This window comes from Anser anser, assembly GCF_964211835.1.
Source record: "Anser anser genome assembly, chromosome: 12".
Lineage (NCBI taxonomy): Eukaryota > Metazoa > Chordata > Aves > Anseriformes > Anatidae > Anser > Anser anser.
This window is the reverse complement of record NC_139733.1, coordinates 21,259,881-21,280,646: the sequence shown is the minus strand read 5'-3', so window position 1 is coordinate 21,280,646 and position 20,766 is coordinate 21,259,881. Positions and strand designations below refer to the sequence as shown.

Sequence of the window (20,766 nt, the reverse complement as noted above, 5' to 3'; positions counted from 1 at the left end):
TGCTTTGCCGAGCTGTGAACCTGGGTATGCTTCACCATGAAACAGACAGAAGCAGCTACCGGAGGGCAGGCACGGACTGTACCACGCTGGAAACCTGGAGCATCCTCCATATGGCTCCCGAGAAGCAGCACCTGCAGCCCTCTCCAGGGGCACGATGAGGCATGGTTTACCCTCCTCTTCTATTAGACAAATCTAACAATAATAATTGAAGATAATCAGAAAAGCTCCACGGGAGACAGAGGTGTTCAAATAACTAAAGTTTAAAATGTCATCACATCCACATGTAACAGAAAAATGATCCACTGAAAGTTCTGCTGAAGCCAACGCTTAAAATCCTATTGGAAACCCACAGGTAACTGTTGAAGTCAGAAAACCACGTTCTTCATGGCTTGAATTTGTATTCACCATATATGGCTTTGGTGTAATTCTGCTGAAATAGAGGAAACTGCACAGTATGTAAATTTGGACCAAAGCTTTTTTTGTGTGTGTATTAAAAGGAGTTTTATTTGCTTTACCTTAAGAAATAAAGAATGTTTCATGTTGCAAACATAACTTTAATCCAAATATTTTGCAAATTAACCATTATTAGCTTCTGGAGACAATCATAGCTCCACAGCAAAGCATAACACTGAGAAGTAGGAGAGAATATGTTCTCCAAAACAGACTGGCGTGGAAGAAAACCACAACAGGGAATTCCATCACCAAGTGCACGTCTGAAAAAGGATATTACTATTATTATTAAGCTACATCTTTAGTCTGACTACTGCCTCTGAAACAGTAAGAGGAACATATGTTGTTACAGTAAATAGTACAGTCCTTTGCAGAACACCTGTAAGCACCTAAAACATTTGTGATCTGCTGAATGCGTACAGCCCAACTTGCTGAGCTGCCACAGGTAAGCCCTTTGCATCCCTGTCAGGGAATTTCTCTTGCTGTACTGAAGGGAAGAGAGTCGCCTACTGAGCCAAGGAACTGTTTTTCAGTACTCTGGCTTTTCCTTGGAGGTCTCCCAACCAAAAACTGACCCAGTCCAACCTTGTTTAGCTTGGAAATTTGATGAGTATAGCCTGTGGTTATATGGCTGGTACACTGCAAACTAATTAACAACATTACATTACTTATCTACTGTTAATTTTTTGAGGCTCTTGCTACAGATATATTCCGCATACTTAGTTTTACCTTCAGGTTGTTTACTATCCTTTTGGCGCCTTTTTTTTTTTTTTTTTTTTTTTTTTTTACAAACTTCCTTTGAATACAAAACCCTGTTCTGAAGCAACGCTCACACTTCATACACATGCCAAATTCCCCACGATTCTCAGCTGGCTCTTTTGAGCTACATAGACAAAGAGAAGAATAAAGCACACCATGTACACAGGCAGGAATAGTGCAGAGATGACCAACTAGGTGGCCAGGGAGAAAAGGTTTGACAGAGAGCAGACAATATCCTTAGAATAAGTCCCAAGGTGGAAAGCGTCTGGGAGGTATTCTTGCCATGATATTTCCAACAGGCAGGGTGCTGTGACAGACTTAATATTTTATTATACCTTCCTTGTACTTTCAGCTCCAAAATATCCATTTTGTCCACTGAGCAATAACATTCTGCATTTTGTTGCCTGAAGTATTCCATTTACAATACACCATAAGTACTGTGAAAGTGTTGGTTGAAAATGTTTCCATAGAGTGTTTTATCCTTTTTTTATTGAAACGATGCAATTGAAGAGCAACAGACTCTAAATATCACTGTCTTCAAAAAGAGAAACCAGATAATCTTGCTTAGGGACAGGTGACAATATGAGTAAAATTCTTGGGTTTTGAAAAATTGCAATCGAAGTAAATTCTAGCTAGCCTTCTCAGACACTAGTTGAGCTCTGTTTAGGACTAATCCAGAAGAAAATCGTAAGGAAGACTGGACCTTTCTCCCATTGTTTCAAATATACACTAGTGAATCAAACAAGTGCCGGTTTTGCAACCCAGCAGGTGTTAATTTATCCCATATGTTTTGGAAGTGCTTCTGTATAATGTTCTTGCTAGATGGAAATTAATCACAGTATTATTGTTTTCATACCAGTAAAAATGCATTACAGATAAGCAATGCCATTTTACACCCAATAGATGCTGCATAGATGCTTAATTAGAAGGGAAACTTGGCCTCAGCAGTACATAAACATTGAATCTTGCCACAGAAGACTGGAAGACGAACGTGCCAAAGCTTGGCCACCACAAAAGAATAATTACACTGTCCTGAAAGAGCCAAAGCCAAGTTCTCAAAGACCTAATGGCATAAGTAGCTGATCTGATTTCTTAAGTGTTTGAACTCCATTTGACTTCCCCTCTTGTACCCCACTCCTACCTCTCCATTACTTCTCTCCACTGTGGTCCTTTCTTTGTCCTTTAAGTGAGATTTTTCACTTGTTCTCCATTTCCTTATAACTTTATATGGTTTCCTTAGGTCTATTATTCCTCTACATAGTGCCAGATAAATATTAAACTCAATATTAACTGATTTTCGGATCTAATTCAGTTAAAGGATTAACATAGCATAAAAATGGCCATACTGCATCAGACCAAAGGTCCATTCAGCCTACGGGTTAAAAGCAGAAACCACAGAAAAGTGTAGGTTAACAGGCTGACCAGATTGCTCTGAAATACTCTTCCACAGTCAATTGGCATCCTACTGACTTCCCAAACTACAGACTGTCTACAGATGTGTTCTCTGTTTCGGGACAGACTCTTCTTTCACCAACTGTAATAGGTATTTTTAAACCCACCCATATTATTGTCATGTCTTGTAGCACTCAGATGCTCTGTAAGAAATTATAACTGACAATACTATACATTTCCAATGTATATGAATTCAAAGTACTGAAGCTTTGTGTCGCAAAGAGTTTGTGCTATTTATTTTCATATGTTAAGCATAATAAATTTATGAAAAAGGTAGTATTGTAAAGTGAACACTGCGACTAAACCCTGTAAAACCAAGATGAACAAGATAGCTAACAAGACAGGAACCTTACCTCTGATGTGAGAGGCTGGCCATTTTTTAACCAGCTGTAGGAAGGGCTTGGTTTTCCTTTTGCCTTACATTCCCAAAACAAACTGTCATAGAGAGACAGAAAGGCATTTTGGATTTTTTTATCCCATTCAGGGAGTGCTGAAAAGAATATGCAAGCCATTTTAAGCAGGAGAAATGATTTTGCTGGAGTTATGCTACCATTAATTAATGAACTGACAAAAGCTAATTAGCATTTGACCAACACATTCATAATATATTGCAAGTGAATTCCACATAACAAATCTTTTAGCACTGAACTTCAAGACTAACTTGGGAAGCGGTCAGGAAATTCAGTTTAGCTATTATTCAGTTTTATGGCCAAGATTTGCAGAAGCAGTTATTTTAGATGGCTGAAATTCTGGGCATGCTTTCTGAAAGCAATGAGGCCCCTACTTTCTGAAAGCCAGTCATCTTCTCCAGGTTCTTTGATCTGTGTACCAAAAGGAGAAATATTCAAATTATTAGTCAGTAGTTAATCAAAATCACAGATACCAAGTGCTACCCCCTCTGTTTCACTCACACACCTGAGACCAGGGTTTCCAAGCATATGTTGAAAGCAAGAAGTAACTTACAACAAGTACTACAGGAAGGAATTAGTGTTATTCAGAACAGCTTCTGAACATTTGTGGCACATTAACAAATTCATTGCTGCATAAAAGCAAAATTTGCAAAAAAATCACACACAAGTTCTGTAAACACACAACTAAACGCTGAAGGATGGAGCTGCGCAGGAACTAGGATGAAGCAGACCAACATTTTAAATAGTTGTCAATATATAGGTGAATGAGACCTAGGCAGAATGACTAACAACCACTTGGCTTTGGGATACACCAAAGCCACTTGAAAGCAAGGTACTGGCTTTCATGTCTGTGTCTAGGATATGTGGTTGGTGTCTGAGAATCCTGTGAAAGACTTTTTGCTGGGTTATTAAGTCAACTCTGCAGACTCCATGTGTGTGAGTGTGTATAAACACACTGTTCTTATAGACAATAATTTCATTTTAGGAAGAGAATTGTTACCCTTTGAGACAGCTGAACAAGGTACTAAAAAAACCTCCCTCCACAGCATGACCCTAGGGGATAGCTCATGACTGTGGCCAAAACAAAGCACCCTGTGCTGGTTCAACATTAAATTACTACAATGCCAACAACCTGTTTCAAAGAACAGGAAAGTATATGGGATAAATCCCCCATGCTTAAGTGATTCCAATTATGTGTCATCTTCATTGCCCCCTGAGCCTAAGACACGGATCTAGATACCACACAAAGCAGCAGCCAGTGCCCAAGAAACTACTTCCTAGAGACGAGCTGCCTACACAGCAAGCAAAAACACAGCAGCACAGAAATTAAGAGGAAGTAAATTAAGTAGGCAATATGCCAACCCATTCCTAATATGATAAAACCTTGTGCAAACGCTTCACAAGTGCTGTTTTATATATTTCACTACGAACTATTAATTAATTTACAAAGCACAATAAATAAGCACATTGTTTCAAATTACATTAACTGATCATAATTTTGTAATTGCTTATGCTGTTATCAATCATGCACAGGTAATCTACTGAACTTAATTTTAATGGAACTGCTTGATTGACATTCTGTGAAAATTAGTGGGCAATGAAAACAAGAATAACCCCCATAAAAGCAAAGAAATAAACATTCAAAGCAACAGCAGACTGCTCTATTCCTGACATAGATCTTGATCTTAGCCAGGGCTGCAGGAGACTGGTAGTTTAGCAAAGCCTGTATTATTTCATGAGAAGAGAGTTCCTTAGAAACAGAAACTTGCCAAGGTCTGAACAGATATTAATTATAGACTTATAGTCTAGCTCTCTGTACTTGTCGTCTTACTGCTATATTTTATTTTCCCTTATTTTGAAAGATTTATAAGGCAACAAAAGGATCTCCAGATCTCTTATGTCCAATACGTTACTTTCTGTGGTTATTAAGAATGGGACTAAACAGCATATAATTCACCTTGGCTATAATGGAGCATCATGTGTGACATGGATCATAGGAAATTAACATGTAGGAAGGGAAGAGAAATGAGAGAACAGTTTCACAGGTGTATTATTCCCCATTTTGGGAGAGGAGGAAAGAATGAGAGGCAGGAAGATGAGTTTCCCCAGTTTTGCCCTCATTTGTTTATGGAGCAACAAGGTTCAGCTAGAATAAAAGGTGAATAAAAGGTGAAAATCTTTTACACATATGAACCAAAATCTCAAGAATCCTTCCCTAATCTGCATCTGGGCCAGCACAGCTTTATGCTGCTGTGAGCTGTTGAGAGTAAATCGCTGCCTGCCGTTAATGTTTCATGTAAATGTACCAGGGATTTTTCTGCCTTGTATTAACCTTTACAACTTCATCACGGCACAGCCCACATTTTCAATCTGAGTTTTAATGCAAAATATCTTTATTTGCTGAGGATGTAATTCAGTGAAGGTCACTGCAGACCTCCAATCATTTTTTAATCAGCTTAACCTGAACTACATTTCATATTTCCAGTAAGGGGCTAATAGACTTGATATACAAAATATATCTGAACACTATCAAGCTCTGAAAAAAATAAATGAAGAAATTAATCCATCTGCTTACCATAGACAAATAATTGACCTCTTGCAATGTTTCTTCCTCGAATGTTTCCTGCAACGCATTCATAAAAACCTTCATCTTCTTGCTGAACATCCGGGATTTCAAGAACTCCTTTAGTTTGGTCATGTTTGATTTTCTTTGTCAGTGACTTTCCATCAGACCTCTTCCAGCTAATACTAGGGACTGGACTAAATAATTACATTTTATTAGAGAAAAAGAGAGCAATTGTTATAGCAGAAAAGATGACATGAAATTCTTTTTTAAAATATTCTGTATAAAAGGAATCATTTCAGTTTCTAGGAGTGACATACAGAGGTTCATAAGACTGAGGTTTTATAACTCACCTAACTTATTTAGGGGCACAAGTCCAACTGTGGGGTGAAGTCCTCAATCAACTTTGATTGCTCGTAAAGCCAATTTGGATTTTGCCCACAGTAACTCTGAGGGTCCAATCCTGCCTTTTAACACTTACAGTGAAGGGACAACTCTGGAAGTCCAAATAAACACCACAGAAGCACTGAATTATTGACGGGTTTTCAGAGCAAACAAGTTCCCTCTGGCAATAAAGGTATTTTCACACCTCAAAATAGGAAACATTGGACAAGAATTCAAAGGAGCTAAAAAGAACAATAAATCTAAGTATAAAAAATGGGATCCAGGGTAGAGAAGGGCAGGAAGACAGCTGAGCAAGGAAATGGAAATTATGAGATGTTGAGGCTGAAAGGAGATAGAGACAAAAGAATATTTCTTATTTCATGTTTTCGTAGCTTTCTATCATTTTCATTTATATTTGGATCAATGTATTCTATATGATAAAAAATAGTCAAGTGTGAAGAAGGCTATAAATACTTCTTGGATTTCTGGTAATATCGCAAACCATACAAGCCTCGCTTTCATGATCTATTATGTCACCAGAACGCTTTGAAATATTAATAGTCTTGGATTTCACAGTTGCTTTCTGTTACTGAAAACTACAGTAAGCTCCTTTTTCTAAGCAGGCGAGCAGTTACACTTCGAACAGCTTCTTACAGAGGCTTTGACTAAATGCTGCCCACTTTCCCATTGGAAGTAACATCAATAGCAAACAGTTGGTTCTAAACTTCAAAGATAACTATCATGGAAAGCAGAAGCGTGTATTGCCCTTGCCTGCCAGTCCCTAAGGTCTCCAGCCTGCAGCGCTGATGTACAAAGCATTTACTCCTTTTTAGCAGAGACAATAACGGCTGTCAGTTCAGGTGTAGCTCCCGCATTTTGAGGCTGCGTGCCCATGATGATTATGAGACCAACCGAAACCAGAAGGGCACGGACCAGAAGCGCAGGCACTTGGCAAATTATGTGGATTGAGCAACTGGCCTGATGTTAACCAGCTGCAAATACACAGCCACCAGAAAGAGACTATGTGCAGGGCAATTCACAGCTGGACCACTCTGATGTACAAGGAATAGCAATGCCATAAAGTGTGCCTTGTCGTGCATTTAAGCTCATAGACAGAACGGGTGCACGTGAGAGACTCTGCCACAGAAGCTCAGCTGGGCAAGGGAGCCCCCAGCAGTCCTTCCTCTGCTCCTTAAAATGGAAAAAAAATCAGTCCTGAGGCCACAGACTTAACCAAGGGATCTCTAACAGCTATTTACACAGCATAATAATTTCTCTAGCTACCTCATTTTCCATCATAACTGAACCGCCTGTGAAAGTGGTTTGTAACTATCTGCAATATGTTTCAGACTCTGGAGTTAGCTCTGCACTGATGTGTGTGTATATTGATATACACACAAATTCTGACTCTCATATGACCCCTCCAAAACAGCTGAACAATTTACACACCTGAGAGACTGGGATGTGTCAGACAGCATTAGCCAGCAGAGGAGCTGGAAAGAACAGATTTTATTCTTGCTTCCCATTTTGATTCAAGACCTATATATGGTGGTTTAAATCCTCAATCTTTTTGGTCAATAGTAGTTGCCATCACCACCGCCATTTGTCCTTCACTATGAGACTAGAACCTATATGAGACGCAAACTTGTTTAATATTATTTCCTGCTAGGAACTTTAGGGGGACTAAACTGTGTCAAATACACTGGTCCACCCACTAATAGGCACTGCCTTCCCACCAAACCTTACGTGACATTACTCATGCAAAATGTCTCCAAACCAAATTACTTTATAGATATTTAAAAGAACACAGCTCTTGTGCAGAACAGGTCTGTCCCACTGCTGCTGTGATCAAGTCAGGAAAACAGCCAGAAGTATTCTGCAGGCTTGCGATAGATTGACACAGACCGTTGATGACATGCAGGAAGAGTGTGGCTGGCTTTAAAATGCTATAGCATATTAAATAATTGGTGTATAGTTACTGTATAATGGAATCCTGCAGCACCCAGAATGCCAGAAGCATTTGACTGCTTACTTTAAAGGCACCTCTTTTTTTTTTTTTAAATAAGAAACAGATTAAAGGAAGCTAACAGTTACGTTGGAGAAGACAGACAATTAGATGCATTCACTTATGCCCTGCTACCTGAAAATGTTTCATCTAAATATTTTGTATTCTATTAGGTTTATTTCTTACTACTGGCTCTGCATGCAGGAAGCCTGACTGACACCAAGGCCAGAGGCAGGGCTCTACGGAAAAAGGCCCCTTCTGTCAACTTGTCAAGTTTACCAAGGTTGGCATTGAAACCGCTGTCCTGTTTTCCTTCTCCTCACCAGATACTTATAATGATATCCTTGGGGATGTTTCAAGGCAAACTCTACTCCTTGTCTGCCCCATCCTAACTAACAGGAGCGAAGGAAATGCACTGCCTCTGACGCTAACTGCGGCAAGATGACAAAACTGAGTCTGGGTTATCGGCTTTACCGTATTTAAATGCATACTTGCAATAAATACTTCACAGCACTTTGCTCTTCTGAGGATGCTTGCACCAAGTGGCCTCGTTTTATCAAAAGAGGGAATTCATTTGTCAAGAGAGCAGCTCCTCACCAGCCCGAGGTACGGGTTCAACAAGCAGGCTGCAGGAGGAGACAGAGCTCAGCCCCATGCCACCACCCACAGCAGGGCCTCTGATATCATGGGGGAGTTTAAAAGGTCTGCACTTCTTCATTGCCTTTGCTGATACCTCCTCACCTTGGGCTTTCCAGCATCTTTAATTATCATTTTGCAGAAGGCAGTTTGTTGGCAGAAACTAACATTCCAATGTTAGTTTACATTTTTATCACAAAATCTCTTAACACAACTATCACCGCAGGCCATACAAAACCTTTCACGGTAAAAGAAAACGAATGGCTTTAAAGAGACTGAACATAGAATTTACTTTAATGATTTATTATTATTATTTTTTAAATGAACAAATTGATGCTTTAGGTATTTGTAATCTTGTAGGTAAATGTATGCAAAGTTTAGTTTAATAAACACAGCCTTGTGAACTTCTGCAGAGTTATGTTGCATAATCATCCTATTGAAGGCCAGCACCTGACATTCCTACACAGACTAGTATCTTCCCATACAGATTTGGGGCACTCCTGAAACTTGTGGGTCTTTCTTTCTAGTTACTAAAATAACCTGATTAGAATAGGTAATTGCTTGGGGCTAAGAAGTTTTTGAATATCTAAACAATGAGAAAACTTTTCAAATTTATTACACTTCACAGACAAGTCTTGCTCTCACCTGAGTAAATAAAACAGTGCATAAATATGAGTGTCTTTGTACATAAATCTGTAGTTTATTTGAAACCTTCAAAGCACCTAGAAGTACTGAGCTCAGCTACTAATTTAATTTATACTCTACCATACAGACAGCAGAATCACAAAACCATAAGTTACTAACTTGGAAAGAAAAGGAGATGGAAAATATTTTTTGGTTGGTGACAAGTCTTGTCACACTGAACATCAAATTAATTCATCTGCAGCACTACGCCCCACACAGAGATGAAGGTCCCACCCTTTTGCAGCAAACACTCAGCTGATGCATCGCACCTGGGCCACCTCTTCGCTCTGTGCATCTGAGGACACCTCACAATAAAATTAAATCCCAGCTTCAATAATGAAGTCTATGCCTAGTTAAACAACTGTCACAGAGCTGAGGTATGAAAACTGCTATCGTGTCGGCATCAACTACTGACACCAGGAAGAATTAGGAACCAAGGGGCCTAATAATTAAAGTACTCAGACTCCTAATCATCCTGATATATTACTTGGGAAACACCAGAGAGGTAAAATTCTCTGAAACCTGATATTGCCTTTCATTCTGCTCTGGCCACAAGCCATTCACGTTCATGTAAGAGGATCTTGCAGAGCTGCTTGCTCATCCCTTAAGGTACAAATACTAAGATACTTGTTCTATCAGAAATGTGGGCTGAAAGTAGCAAACCACTTAAGGCAGAAAAACTGATTCATACATATCATTTGGAATTCTGTAATTGATACTTCTACAGCCTCCTGCATAAAATCTTGAAGAATATACTAGAGTAACCATCTAATGAAGAAGTGAAGCCTGGTGCTTTTATGTAACTTCAGTAAAGATGGTTATTTGGAACCCTCTCGTGGCTGTGTAATTACCTATTTTAACTCTAGAAAAACTTCTCTGAATACATTTAGAGAAGGAAAAATTAACATCTTCCCCTGGAAAAAAAAATATTCTGGGTTAAAAGAAATCCTGGTTTATACTATTTATATGTGCCCTTTACAGCCTCAGTTGGCAATATCACATCTCCAGGGATTCTGAGAATCTTAGAAATAAAACACAAGCACAGCTTAATAAATATGTGCATCAGATATGGAAACTACTTCACTTATTTTCACTTCAGAAACTATTCCTATTTGCACAACAGAAAGGTTATTTTGGAAGAAATCGATAGAAAAGTACAGTAACTCAACTGAACATATCTGTAAGCAACTCTTTCCATCATACTCAGTTCCCTAAGACACAGCAAACAATAATTTAGATATACTGCATGATTAATATAGCTTGATCCAAAACATGACTTAATATTAGCTTAGTATTAAACACTGCCAACATAATAAATATTAGTGCAGAACACAAAGTCTCATCTCTTCTATTAAATTGCCACAGGCTGCCATATTTGAAATAGTCACATTAGTATTTCATTTTTCAGTTTTCCCTTTTCAAAGAATTAAATTTTATATTTTTTTGGTCTAAATTCATAGAACCATAGAATGGTTTGGATTGGAAGGGACCTTTGAGATCATCCAGTTCCAACCCGTGCCATGGACAGGACACCTCCCACCAGACCAGGTGGCTCGGAGCCCCATCCAGCCTGGCCTTGGGCACTTCCCAATGACTGGGAGAAACTTCCAGGGATTCTCCATGCTGATCACCATATAGATGCATGCTACTTACACTCCTTTTTGCCCAGTCATATTTCCATCACAGTGAGGACTAACTTGCTTTTCAAAAGCTTCTCCATTATTTGGGGTCTGTTTTGCAGGATTTGGAGGAGAGCTGGCCCAAGCACTGTGGGATCCATGCCTTCAAACCCTCTTCCCAGGGATAAACACTGACTCTTTGCCCTGTCATGTCATTTCCCCCCCATTTATTTTCAAAAAAAAAAAAGCAAGGGCTTATAACTACACTAGAAGACAATTTGGATGAATCAGTTATGATATTTTCATGTAAAATGCATGAAGAGAGCTTTGCAACAGATTGAAATGGGAGGGACCATAAATGCTTCTTGATAGCAAGAGTCCAGTAAACCTCGAGCTCTCAAAAAGCTTCCACAGGAGGTACATGGAATGTACCTACACCTCTGTGTGTTCTGTAGTCTGGCTGGAAGGTACTTCTCAGTTAAGTGGCTTTGAGTTCCCCCAGGTAAAAAGGTCTTAAAACTCAGCCCTTAGTCTGGCCTCTTGTACATGTGTTTAAATGTGGAAGTGATTTTTTGAGCAACGTCCAAGAGGCATGATTTGCTGTTCCATATAGAAGAGAGATGCTATTTCTCTAAATACCATGAAAGTACTTTCATTTAAGACTTCTGGAGACCAAAACCACAGCAGGTTGCCTATAATCTGCCTCAGATGTGAAAGATTTCTGTTATTCATGGTGCAGAAGCAGTAGCAGCTGAAAGCATTGTCTGAACCAGTGGACTAACAGTATGAATATAGAAAATTATGGATAATGGGAAAGCAGTTCTGAAATCCGAGAGATAATAACCGTTAGTGCTTGTGGCAGATCAGAGGTATAGCTCAACAAATGTTGAGCTGAATTGATTTTAACATAAACAGACAATAGTAGAGGCTAGAGTTTTAGTGGAATTTAGGCATCTAAAGGTGCAGATGGCCACACTGCTGCACTTATATGTGCCTAACTACAGTTGTAAACAGCTGGAGGTAGGAAACAGATTTAACAATACCACTAATCACCTAAATACCTTTAAAAAGCCGGCCTTACCTAATAAGTGAAGAGTATTTCACCTGTAATCTGTTTCTCTTGGTTTATTCACATACAAATGTCAGTTCTAAAATACTTGCTCACTGATTTAAAATGTGGTTCAAGGCTCTGTTCAGAGACAAAAGACTGGAAACAGTCCTGTACAGTAGGAGACATCTAACCTATCCAAAGAATCTGGAGAGGAGAAATTTAACCGCTCCTCTCAAGAGCCTTTACTTACACACAGCACCCCTCCAGAATGTATACATTAGACTATGTACACAGGAACAGAATGATATAAAAAAATGTGGAAAAGATTTCTGCACTTGGATCACTAGTATTTACTTAGTAAAACTCCAGGGAAGTATACCAGCACTTGTTTCAGCTGCCATCCTACACATGGAGAAATGTATATTAAAGCTGCGTTAACCCTCCCAGCCCTTCCATTTTTTAGACAGCATTAGTAGGTACTGTGTACCTACACATATAGTACATACTGTGCTTGCTGAGATATTTCATTATCTACATGTCCTTTCAGACCACCTTCCTCCTTCCCCCCAAAGGTTCTTAAAATGTTAATGCATCAGGCAAGCTTTGACATGACCTGTCTTTACCCCTTCATTAAGAAGGCAGTGTTTTGTACATATTTACTGGTTTTGAAATGCTTTTATGTAGTCAATATAGCTCTGTTAAAAGCTTTCCATGCAACAGATGGAAATATGAAATGACAACTTGAGATGTAAAGCCTGCACTGACTCACACACAATTAAAGAGGTATTTAAAGAGAAGTAGCTTGACAGTATTTGGAAAGGAAAATCAGCTTTAGCAGGACTGTTCCAGTCTGGTACTTGTTTGGGGCCAAAAAATATCATATTCTTTTGAATATGACTGTAGAAATATTCTCCCTCCTAAAATAAAAATTAGCCCTGAGATTAGTTTATATACAAATCTCATCTGTACAGAAAGGCCATTTCCCATCTTTTTAACTTTATTTACTTTATTTTTTTTACTTCTCAGCATAGGTTCCAGAGGAACATTTGATTAATTTGTGCTGTCTACAAGTCAGGCTTTTAACCTCTGGGAAAGCTCTAAACACTTTAAAAGCTTACAGCCTTAAAAAGGATTGTCAAAGTGAACTTAAACTAAATAGAGGTTAACAACCAAAGGTTATTTTAGATTTTCAATGGAAAACGGACACTTACTAGAAAAACTAGTTTTCATAGGCTAGTTACACTTACTCAGTTAGCCACCTGCTCTTTGAATAGAGCATCCCTTTTTTGTCTGAGCACCCTACTGCTTCTGTAGATGAGTACACCAGTGTAAGCAGCCCAGGAACAATATACACCAGGTTTTAGTCAGGACTACTGTTAGGGCTTCCCAAGGCCCCTCAGCATCTCTTTCGAGAAAAGGGTGCTGAGAGCCACACTAGACCCATTCTAGACAGTTTCCAGACCCATTCCAGCCCATTTCCTGAAATTCCATTCTTTAAGGTACCACACAAAAACATACTCATGTTGTGATGCAGACCTGATGTACATGTGCAGCTAGGTCAATGAATGCTGTGAACTGCAGTCTTGGTCTCACCCCAGAGAAAACTCAGGGGATTTAGCCTTTATTCTTCTCACCCCTCCCTCCATCTACAACCAAGTGAGCTTCAGTTCTGCTATTGCCTTCTCATTTCCTTGGGAACACATCACACAGAAACAAACCAAAATAAGTTTAAAAACATTTCACATTCATATTCTGACCAAAACACTCTACCTGCCAGTTAGAAGAAATGTTATTTCTCACTGTACAACAGTGTTAGAACCCACATTTTAATAAAAACCAAGAATCTTACTTTCCAAGGGCAAAGCATTCCAGTTTAACAGATGAACCCTTCGCTGCATATGTTGTTTCTGGAAAACGTACTTCAATCTTTGGTTCATACTCCCCCATCACACCTGTTGAACATCAAAACAGCTAGCACTCCAGTTGAGCCTCAGACCTGTCTAGTACAACAGAATTTCAGTGTAAAAGAAAGGATGTCATTAATACTGTTAGAGCCTTATGTTCCACCCATGGAAATCAACATGATGTCTATGGAGTAGCCTTAGGGTTTCTGGGTGGTATCCAACCTTATGCTGAAAGCTTACGTGAAATGTGTAAGCTCTTTGAGCATTTGAGAATTGAAGCACATAACTTTATACAAGTTCTGAATGTGCAGATTTGGTATTTTGATTTGGTATGCATTAACATTTCAGTGAGGATTTAGGGTTCAGACCTCTTGTTAGCTGTTAATAACCAGTGCCTATGACATTGGTCACTAAGTGGTCAGTTGTCAGGACACAAGGTAGTTCTGAGTGCAAGAGAAAAATCTGGGTTCTCTGTGTCCAAAATAATTACAGAACACAAAGCTCCTTAACACAGCCAAGTGGAAACTCCAGGCTTGAGTAAAGCTGATGTAATTGGATGTAATGATCACATTCAAAAATCTCAAACATCTGATACACCACAGATTATCCAGTATCAGCTTAGGACATTTGATCTTGCAACAGGTATGGGATTGCTTTAAAAATATATTTTTTTTAGCTGAAATTCTGAAGTGTACATGAACCTCTTAGTACAACTCATTGAAACACGAATGACGAATACAAATCAGATTCTCCCTCTGTGTCCTAGCCCAGATCCCACACAGAAAATGAATGATTCCTATTTTACGTTAACAGGGACCCAGCTAATATTCCATGTGCTATTTTCCAGTTCCCTGGAGACTGCACGTTTAGTACCCAATCCAGGGGCTACCGGAGTGAACAGGAGAAGATTAAGACTAACAAGTGAGAAAAAGAATAAAGAAGTATGATAAGGAAGAAAACACGCAGAAGAGATCTGAAGCATTTATGATCTGTTTGTACAAAATAATTAACTTTTGAGCTTTGGAAATTATACTTTGTTGCAGGTGACCTGACGGAATAAAACAGCGGTCTCTTGCCAAAAGTTTTGTTTATAAAACTACTGTGCATTATTGAGTATTACAAACATAACGCTGAACAGGCTTTTCTTACTATTTGTCACTGATGCTTTGCAAACAGTGCAAGTATATTGAAATTGAGGTGAGCAAACTTATAAAACCAACTTTGTGTAATGCTTTCCCAGGTAGAAGTACGTGCTTCTCAATGTGAGCATTTAATTCGAAGCATTGCTAAAGGTATTTGTGTGTGTGCAGGTGAGTTTCTCACCTTAACAACTCACTTTCAACAGCTTTCTAGATTTGATATCTGAGCTAAACCTAGATTATAAATTCAGAAAGCTTTACCATATTTAAACCTCAATACAGGCGGCAGTTACAGCTAACCGGAGCTGGACGAGTTATAGCCTTGTGCTGCATACCAGGATAGCTTACCATCGCTGCGGAGAATGAGGGGAGTGGGTGGCCCCTGCACACTTTGCTCTGCATCGGAGTTGGTCACAACGCAGGTGTAATTGCCCACGTCCGAGGGCTCTACTTTAGCGATGTAGAGATTTCCTGTTTTTTGTGAAACAAAGCGCCGACTATCCTCCCGAACATACAAGGGATTATTGTTGAAGATCCACGCATAGGACAAGTCTGGAAAACACCAGATACACATCATGTATCCTTTCCAGCACTGCTTGCTTCCTTTTAGCATTTAAGTGCAATATAGCCAGCTGAAAGAGCGAGTCAGTTACAGCACAGACCACAGGGGATGCACAAATTAGCACAGGCAAGATAAGCATTGCTTCAGCTTTAAACTCATTTCAAGCCACTTCAGAAGGTCACAGAAGTTTTTGTCCCCTGCTACTTTCCATTTTCCTGCTTCAGCCTATTTTTAAGTAGGAATGGCAGTGCTGCAATGCCATGAGAAGGCTGGTTTAGTAAATAATTTCTATTTATAGCACTTTCCCTCTGAACATCAGGAGCCAACTGCTGATCACACAGTGTTACGGCTCCTTTCTCCACTCTGCATATGGAAAAAAGAAACAGGTAATAGAGCTTTATCATCAGATTCTCAGGGAGGGGAAGAACTCAGCTGCAGACAAATATTTTGGAGATTAATATTTGCTCCCATTGCACATTTGTTCCCTTCTTCTCCAGCTTTCTCATTTTCCACACTTGCATCTGCTCTGCGCTTCTTAACTAGCCCTTTTATGCCACCTTCTTCCGTAGTGTTTCACGCTGCATACCTTGATAAGTACCTCTATAATCTCGCCAGTTTATTTTACTTGACTAACCCACCCTGACAGGGCAGAACTCTGAGTTTACCATCCAAGGGCACTGCTCCTCAGAAGGGCCAAGCCCACTGTGCTGCCAGGGGTACCCCAGGCTTCCTGTGTACCCCACTCCCTGGCCGCTCCGCGTGGCTGCCAGCACCCGGTGTGGCATTCAGCAGGCTGCATGACTGAAATTCTGTCTTAACAAGGTGCAGTAAATCAGAAGTTTCAAAATCTACCAGTTTAGCTCCCCTTAATTAAATGTATAATTCATAAGCTAACAGCACTCTGCCAACAGCTTCATTTTTACACATTTCCCCCATCAACAATACCATTTGAAAAAGATTATTTACATTTCTTTCCCCTCCCTCAGTTGCAACATGGGTACAGTATGGTAGTAAGTCTGCAAACTCCAGTAGTTTTGCGAAGTTTTACGTTATCTTCTAACATTTTAGGACTCTCATTAGAAATGACAGGTCTCCAGGGAGCAATCAATGACACTCTATATACTTGGCTAAATCCTGTAATAGGCTCTGTTTTACTACAGCCTAATGCAAAGCTTTTTTGATGTACTGTAAACCCAGAAGATGCAACAGTTGTTCCTAAAGTAGTGTAATACAATACACGTGTGTACATGTGTTTAAGCACAGGAAAGAAAAGCACCAGTTTTTTGCATTCACATGCCCAAGGTACCTGGATAAAGCATCTATTCTTTATAGATATCAAGTTCTGGAGACCAGGGGGGCTTGCCATAGGGTGAATCAGCCTGTAGAGACAAGTGATGTAGCTATATCCTGACAGGTCTTCCAGACGCATATTGCATTATATACTGGAAACTCTTCCATGCAACAAAACCGCTCTGAGTGATTGAACCACTGATAGCTGGACACCCATCGGACTTTCATGACAGGGTAGCCCAAGTAATTCAAAACTGAAGGTAACTAGCAAGTGGGGGAAAAGAGTAAAAATGAATTTGACAGTTCCCTTCCCAAAGTCCTGTACTGGTGCTGGCACTTAGAGGGCTGAGGAAAGCACTGACCCACTGCAACAGGGCACCATGAAAGACTTCTAAATCATCCTATGCTATGCAATCCAAATCTAGATTCCTGCCATAGGACCTGGTGGTACAGCTAAATTTTCCATGTAGGATAAGTTATATGAACCCTAATAAAATCCACTGAAGCCAGCTTTATGCTAGATAGAGCTTCTTCATGAGGTTGGTCTATGAATTAATGGGTGAAAGAGAGCCAGTCCTTGTCTCATGATTCCAGCTCAGTTTGAAGTCGAATAAATCAGGTTTGTAGCAGACCTACTAAATGAGCAAAAAAAAGGAGTACAAGGCCCATGCCATCACTTGTGGGGTCACATTCATTTGCATAAGTAAATCAGCAGCTGGGAAGAGTCTGGTGAAAGTAACACTGAACAGAAGGTAGCAGAGGCATAGAAGAGAAATTTTTAAAAGGAGATAGTTGCCTGCTAATGAAGTCTAGCTAAAATGAACTTGAAAATTACTGCCACCAGCTATTTCAGTGAAGAACAAAATGTTACCTTTAAGCTTACTTTGCTTTCCATTTAGCCACAGGATTTTTGAAAAACAGTACTGTTGAGTTCACACTCCAATGTCCTCATCAGTCCCAGAACTGTTGAATTTTAGAGGCCACTATGAAAAGGCCTCAGCAAAAGTCTTGCAAAAATCTTAGCCATTATCAGCACCAATGATTTGTTTTTCTTTTTTTTTTTTTTTTTTTTTTTTGTTTGTTTTCTTTTTTGTTTTTTCTTTGTGCATTGCCCTGTATGTCTGCAACTTTTCCTCTGGGGTAACTGCTTCTTATATGATGTTGAAAATGAATCAACACGCCTGAAGTAAGGGAATACAAGTTTTTCTATATGAGACCAATTAGTCCAATTGTTCTTTTCACTATAGTTAACCTGTGAAGTTTCAGAAAGGTAGGGTATGTAGATGTGTAGAAGGGAAAAAATAGGTTGGGGAAGGAAGGCCTTCTAGAGGCTCTTGCTTAAGATTAGTTTCTTCTGCAATATGTGATGTTTATTTTTTCCCCCTTCACAAATGAAGCAGAAAACATTTCACTGGACCATACAATTGGCCAGTCCTTTCCTCATGTGCTAAAACCATGTAAGTATATTTACCTATACCCCACTGTGCTTGAAAGGAATGAAAATGAGCTCCTTATGGCATCATTCATCCTTGATACAAGTGTCTTAGAAAATGGCTTTTGCTACCCTGAAACGAATACACATACTCCAAAGCTTAGGTTAGATTATGCAAAAGACACTTGGCAAACATTGTTACTCCTTGTTATGCCTCATCTAGGACTTATTTGTGCCAAAATTAGTGTAAAGGTTCCCTGATCACAGGTGCTGCTGTGTGCAATGACAGACATGTTGGAGCAATTTAAAGTCAGTCCCTGCTCAGTAGTACTTTAAGTAAGGGCCAAATAAGTAGAATTCTCCCTCTCCCCCTTTCTTTAACTTGTTCCAAAGGCAGAAAGAGAACAGAGTATGACACCCTTAGGTTAAAAAAAATTCCGCTAACCTTATGACAGCGTTATACCCAAAGAACCCCCATTTCCTGGGCCTACAGATAATGGCAGAATGTAATGTTCATAGCACTGTAAAATTTCAAGATTTTTGTTCATAAAACTGTAATGAAGGAGAATTAAGTATTATTGTTATAGTTTCTACCTTCAACTTTTTAATTTAACACCTATGTTAGCCTCAGAGATGAGCTTAGAAAACATTAATCACCTTCAGGTAATTAATTTTTTTAATTCTGTCTAGCTACTGCCTAATAAATATCATGCTGTAGCTCCTTTTCACATGTATAGCTGATTGGTCTCAGCCCAAATTAACATATTTAAGCTCTGAACGCCGGAAAGTGTTTACTCTCTCTAGACAGTGATCCCAGTGCTATTATTGACTGTGGAAGAAGATGCCTTGGAGTGCACAGCACTGCCTTTACTTCAAAGGGCCTACATGTCAGTGAAAGGATAATTACAGCAACATAGACTTCATTATGCATATGACAGAGCATAGGTTTGTGGTGTTTTGCCCCCTTTTTTTTATTAGTGCTGTTATCCTAGCTTTTTTTATTATTATTATTTTTTTTTTTTCAGTGCAAAACATGTGACTGTGTGGTGTCCATCTCCCTCCACATCTCAGGGGGCCCAAGCTGTTAACCGCACCTCAGCTTCCAGTCAAGCACTGGGCAAGTCCTGGGCTCCAGCAGGCAGAAGAAGAGCATTGCCCACACCTGGCAGCTGTGAGCCCTTTCTCAGAGCACAGCTGGGAAAGAACAGCAGCTGATAATCACAGCTTACATACTAGGCTAGGGAATACAACATTTCAGTGCTTTTCTCAGCCCAAGCAAATTCAAGTCAATATTGCTGGTTCTGCAGGAGAAGAGCTCATTCAGACTGGTCTCAAGAAGGAGACACTCCCCCTCCTGCATGATCTGGCAGGGAAGGATTAAAGATTCACAGGAGCATGGAGAAAGAGGAGCAGAAAAGGACTCTAAACTAATGACCAAGGCACTCAGCTTCGTGAAGGGAAATATGCTTCAAACTACTGCTTTCAAATTATGCACGTTATCAGATGACTGTTTAATATAAAATGCAGAAGCAACATGAAGGAGTCAAAGACTCTTTCACATCATGTAGCCCTGCTTGTCTCCTCCTATCCTCTCCCTGTACCAGTTTCCTATGCCCTTCTGCTGGCTGAGGACTTGGTATATTCCCCCACTGAGCATGGCTATAGAGTTCTGACTTCTTTCAGAGCTGATTTGTTTCTTTTTATTTCAGCCCCACTGTAGTAACAGCAATACAAAAAAGCCTACAGAGTCAGCATCCCTGCTTCAAGCCCTGGCAGCTCTTATGCACAAGTAAATGCAAATATATGAGTGATCCTGCTGCTCCTAACAAGATTAGCAACTTTCTTAGAGCTCTGCAGGGAGCCAGCTTGAAGGAAACAGGCATTATATCAGACTTCACTTCTAACAAAATAAATGAATAACAGCCTACCCCACAGTCCTGTGTCAAGCATTACTATTTAGGCACCAGTACCTTAATCACAGTCAGGTCAAGCTCATGCACAGCTACAGCAATGAGATCTTCTCCAGACTTCGTTCCTCCTCCTAGATGCTGTTCTCTACTTCCTAACTCTATACAAAGCACCTTTTTCTTTTAAATAATAAAGCAATTGCATATACTGACTATACAGCATGTGTGTATACATATATATATTAAAAAAAAAAAAAAAGCTGACCTAAGGAACCTCAGCTAGAAAAGAGAAATTTCCTAGACAGAGAAATACAGCTTACCTCCCCACCCTTACACTCCAGAGCCTCACTAACAAGCAGAGGAAATTCAGATGCTGAACTTTATAAGGTGTGTTAATGAGCCTCATAAATAACAACAGCGGTGGCTGAGGAGCAGCTGGTGCATAAATAGGCAAGGAGGGGCTGAGGGAGAAAATAGAGGGGCTGCACTGGGCTGGGTCAGGTGGTGGGAGGGAGCTTT

The 20,766-nt window shown here is 39.7% G+C and overlaps 1 protein-coding gene across 15 annotated transcripts in view; it reads right to left on the bottom strand.

Moving 5' to 3' along the window:
- CNTN6 (contactin 6) overlaps positions 1-20,766 on the bottom strand; it is a 143,443-nt gene that overhangs the window by 39,698 nt on the left and 82,979 nt on the right. For 5 of the 15 annotated variants that reach the window (XM_083795181.1, XM_083795180.1, XM_083795173.1 and 2 more), the window contains 4 exons: positions 15,405-15,608; positions 13,863-13,965; positions 5,647-5,831; positions 3,015-3,151 (listed from right to left, as the gene is read on the bottom strand). In XM_083795181.1, the coding sequence (XP_083651307.1) occupies positions 3,015-3,151; positions 5,647-5,831; positions 13,863-13,965; positions 15,405-15,608 (629 nt within the window). The other 10 variants (XM_083795184.1, XM_083795186.1, XM_083795187.1 and 7 more) reach the window with 10 other exon arrangements.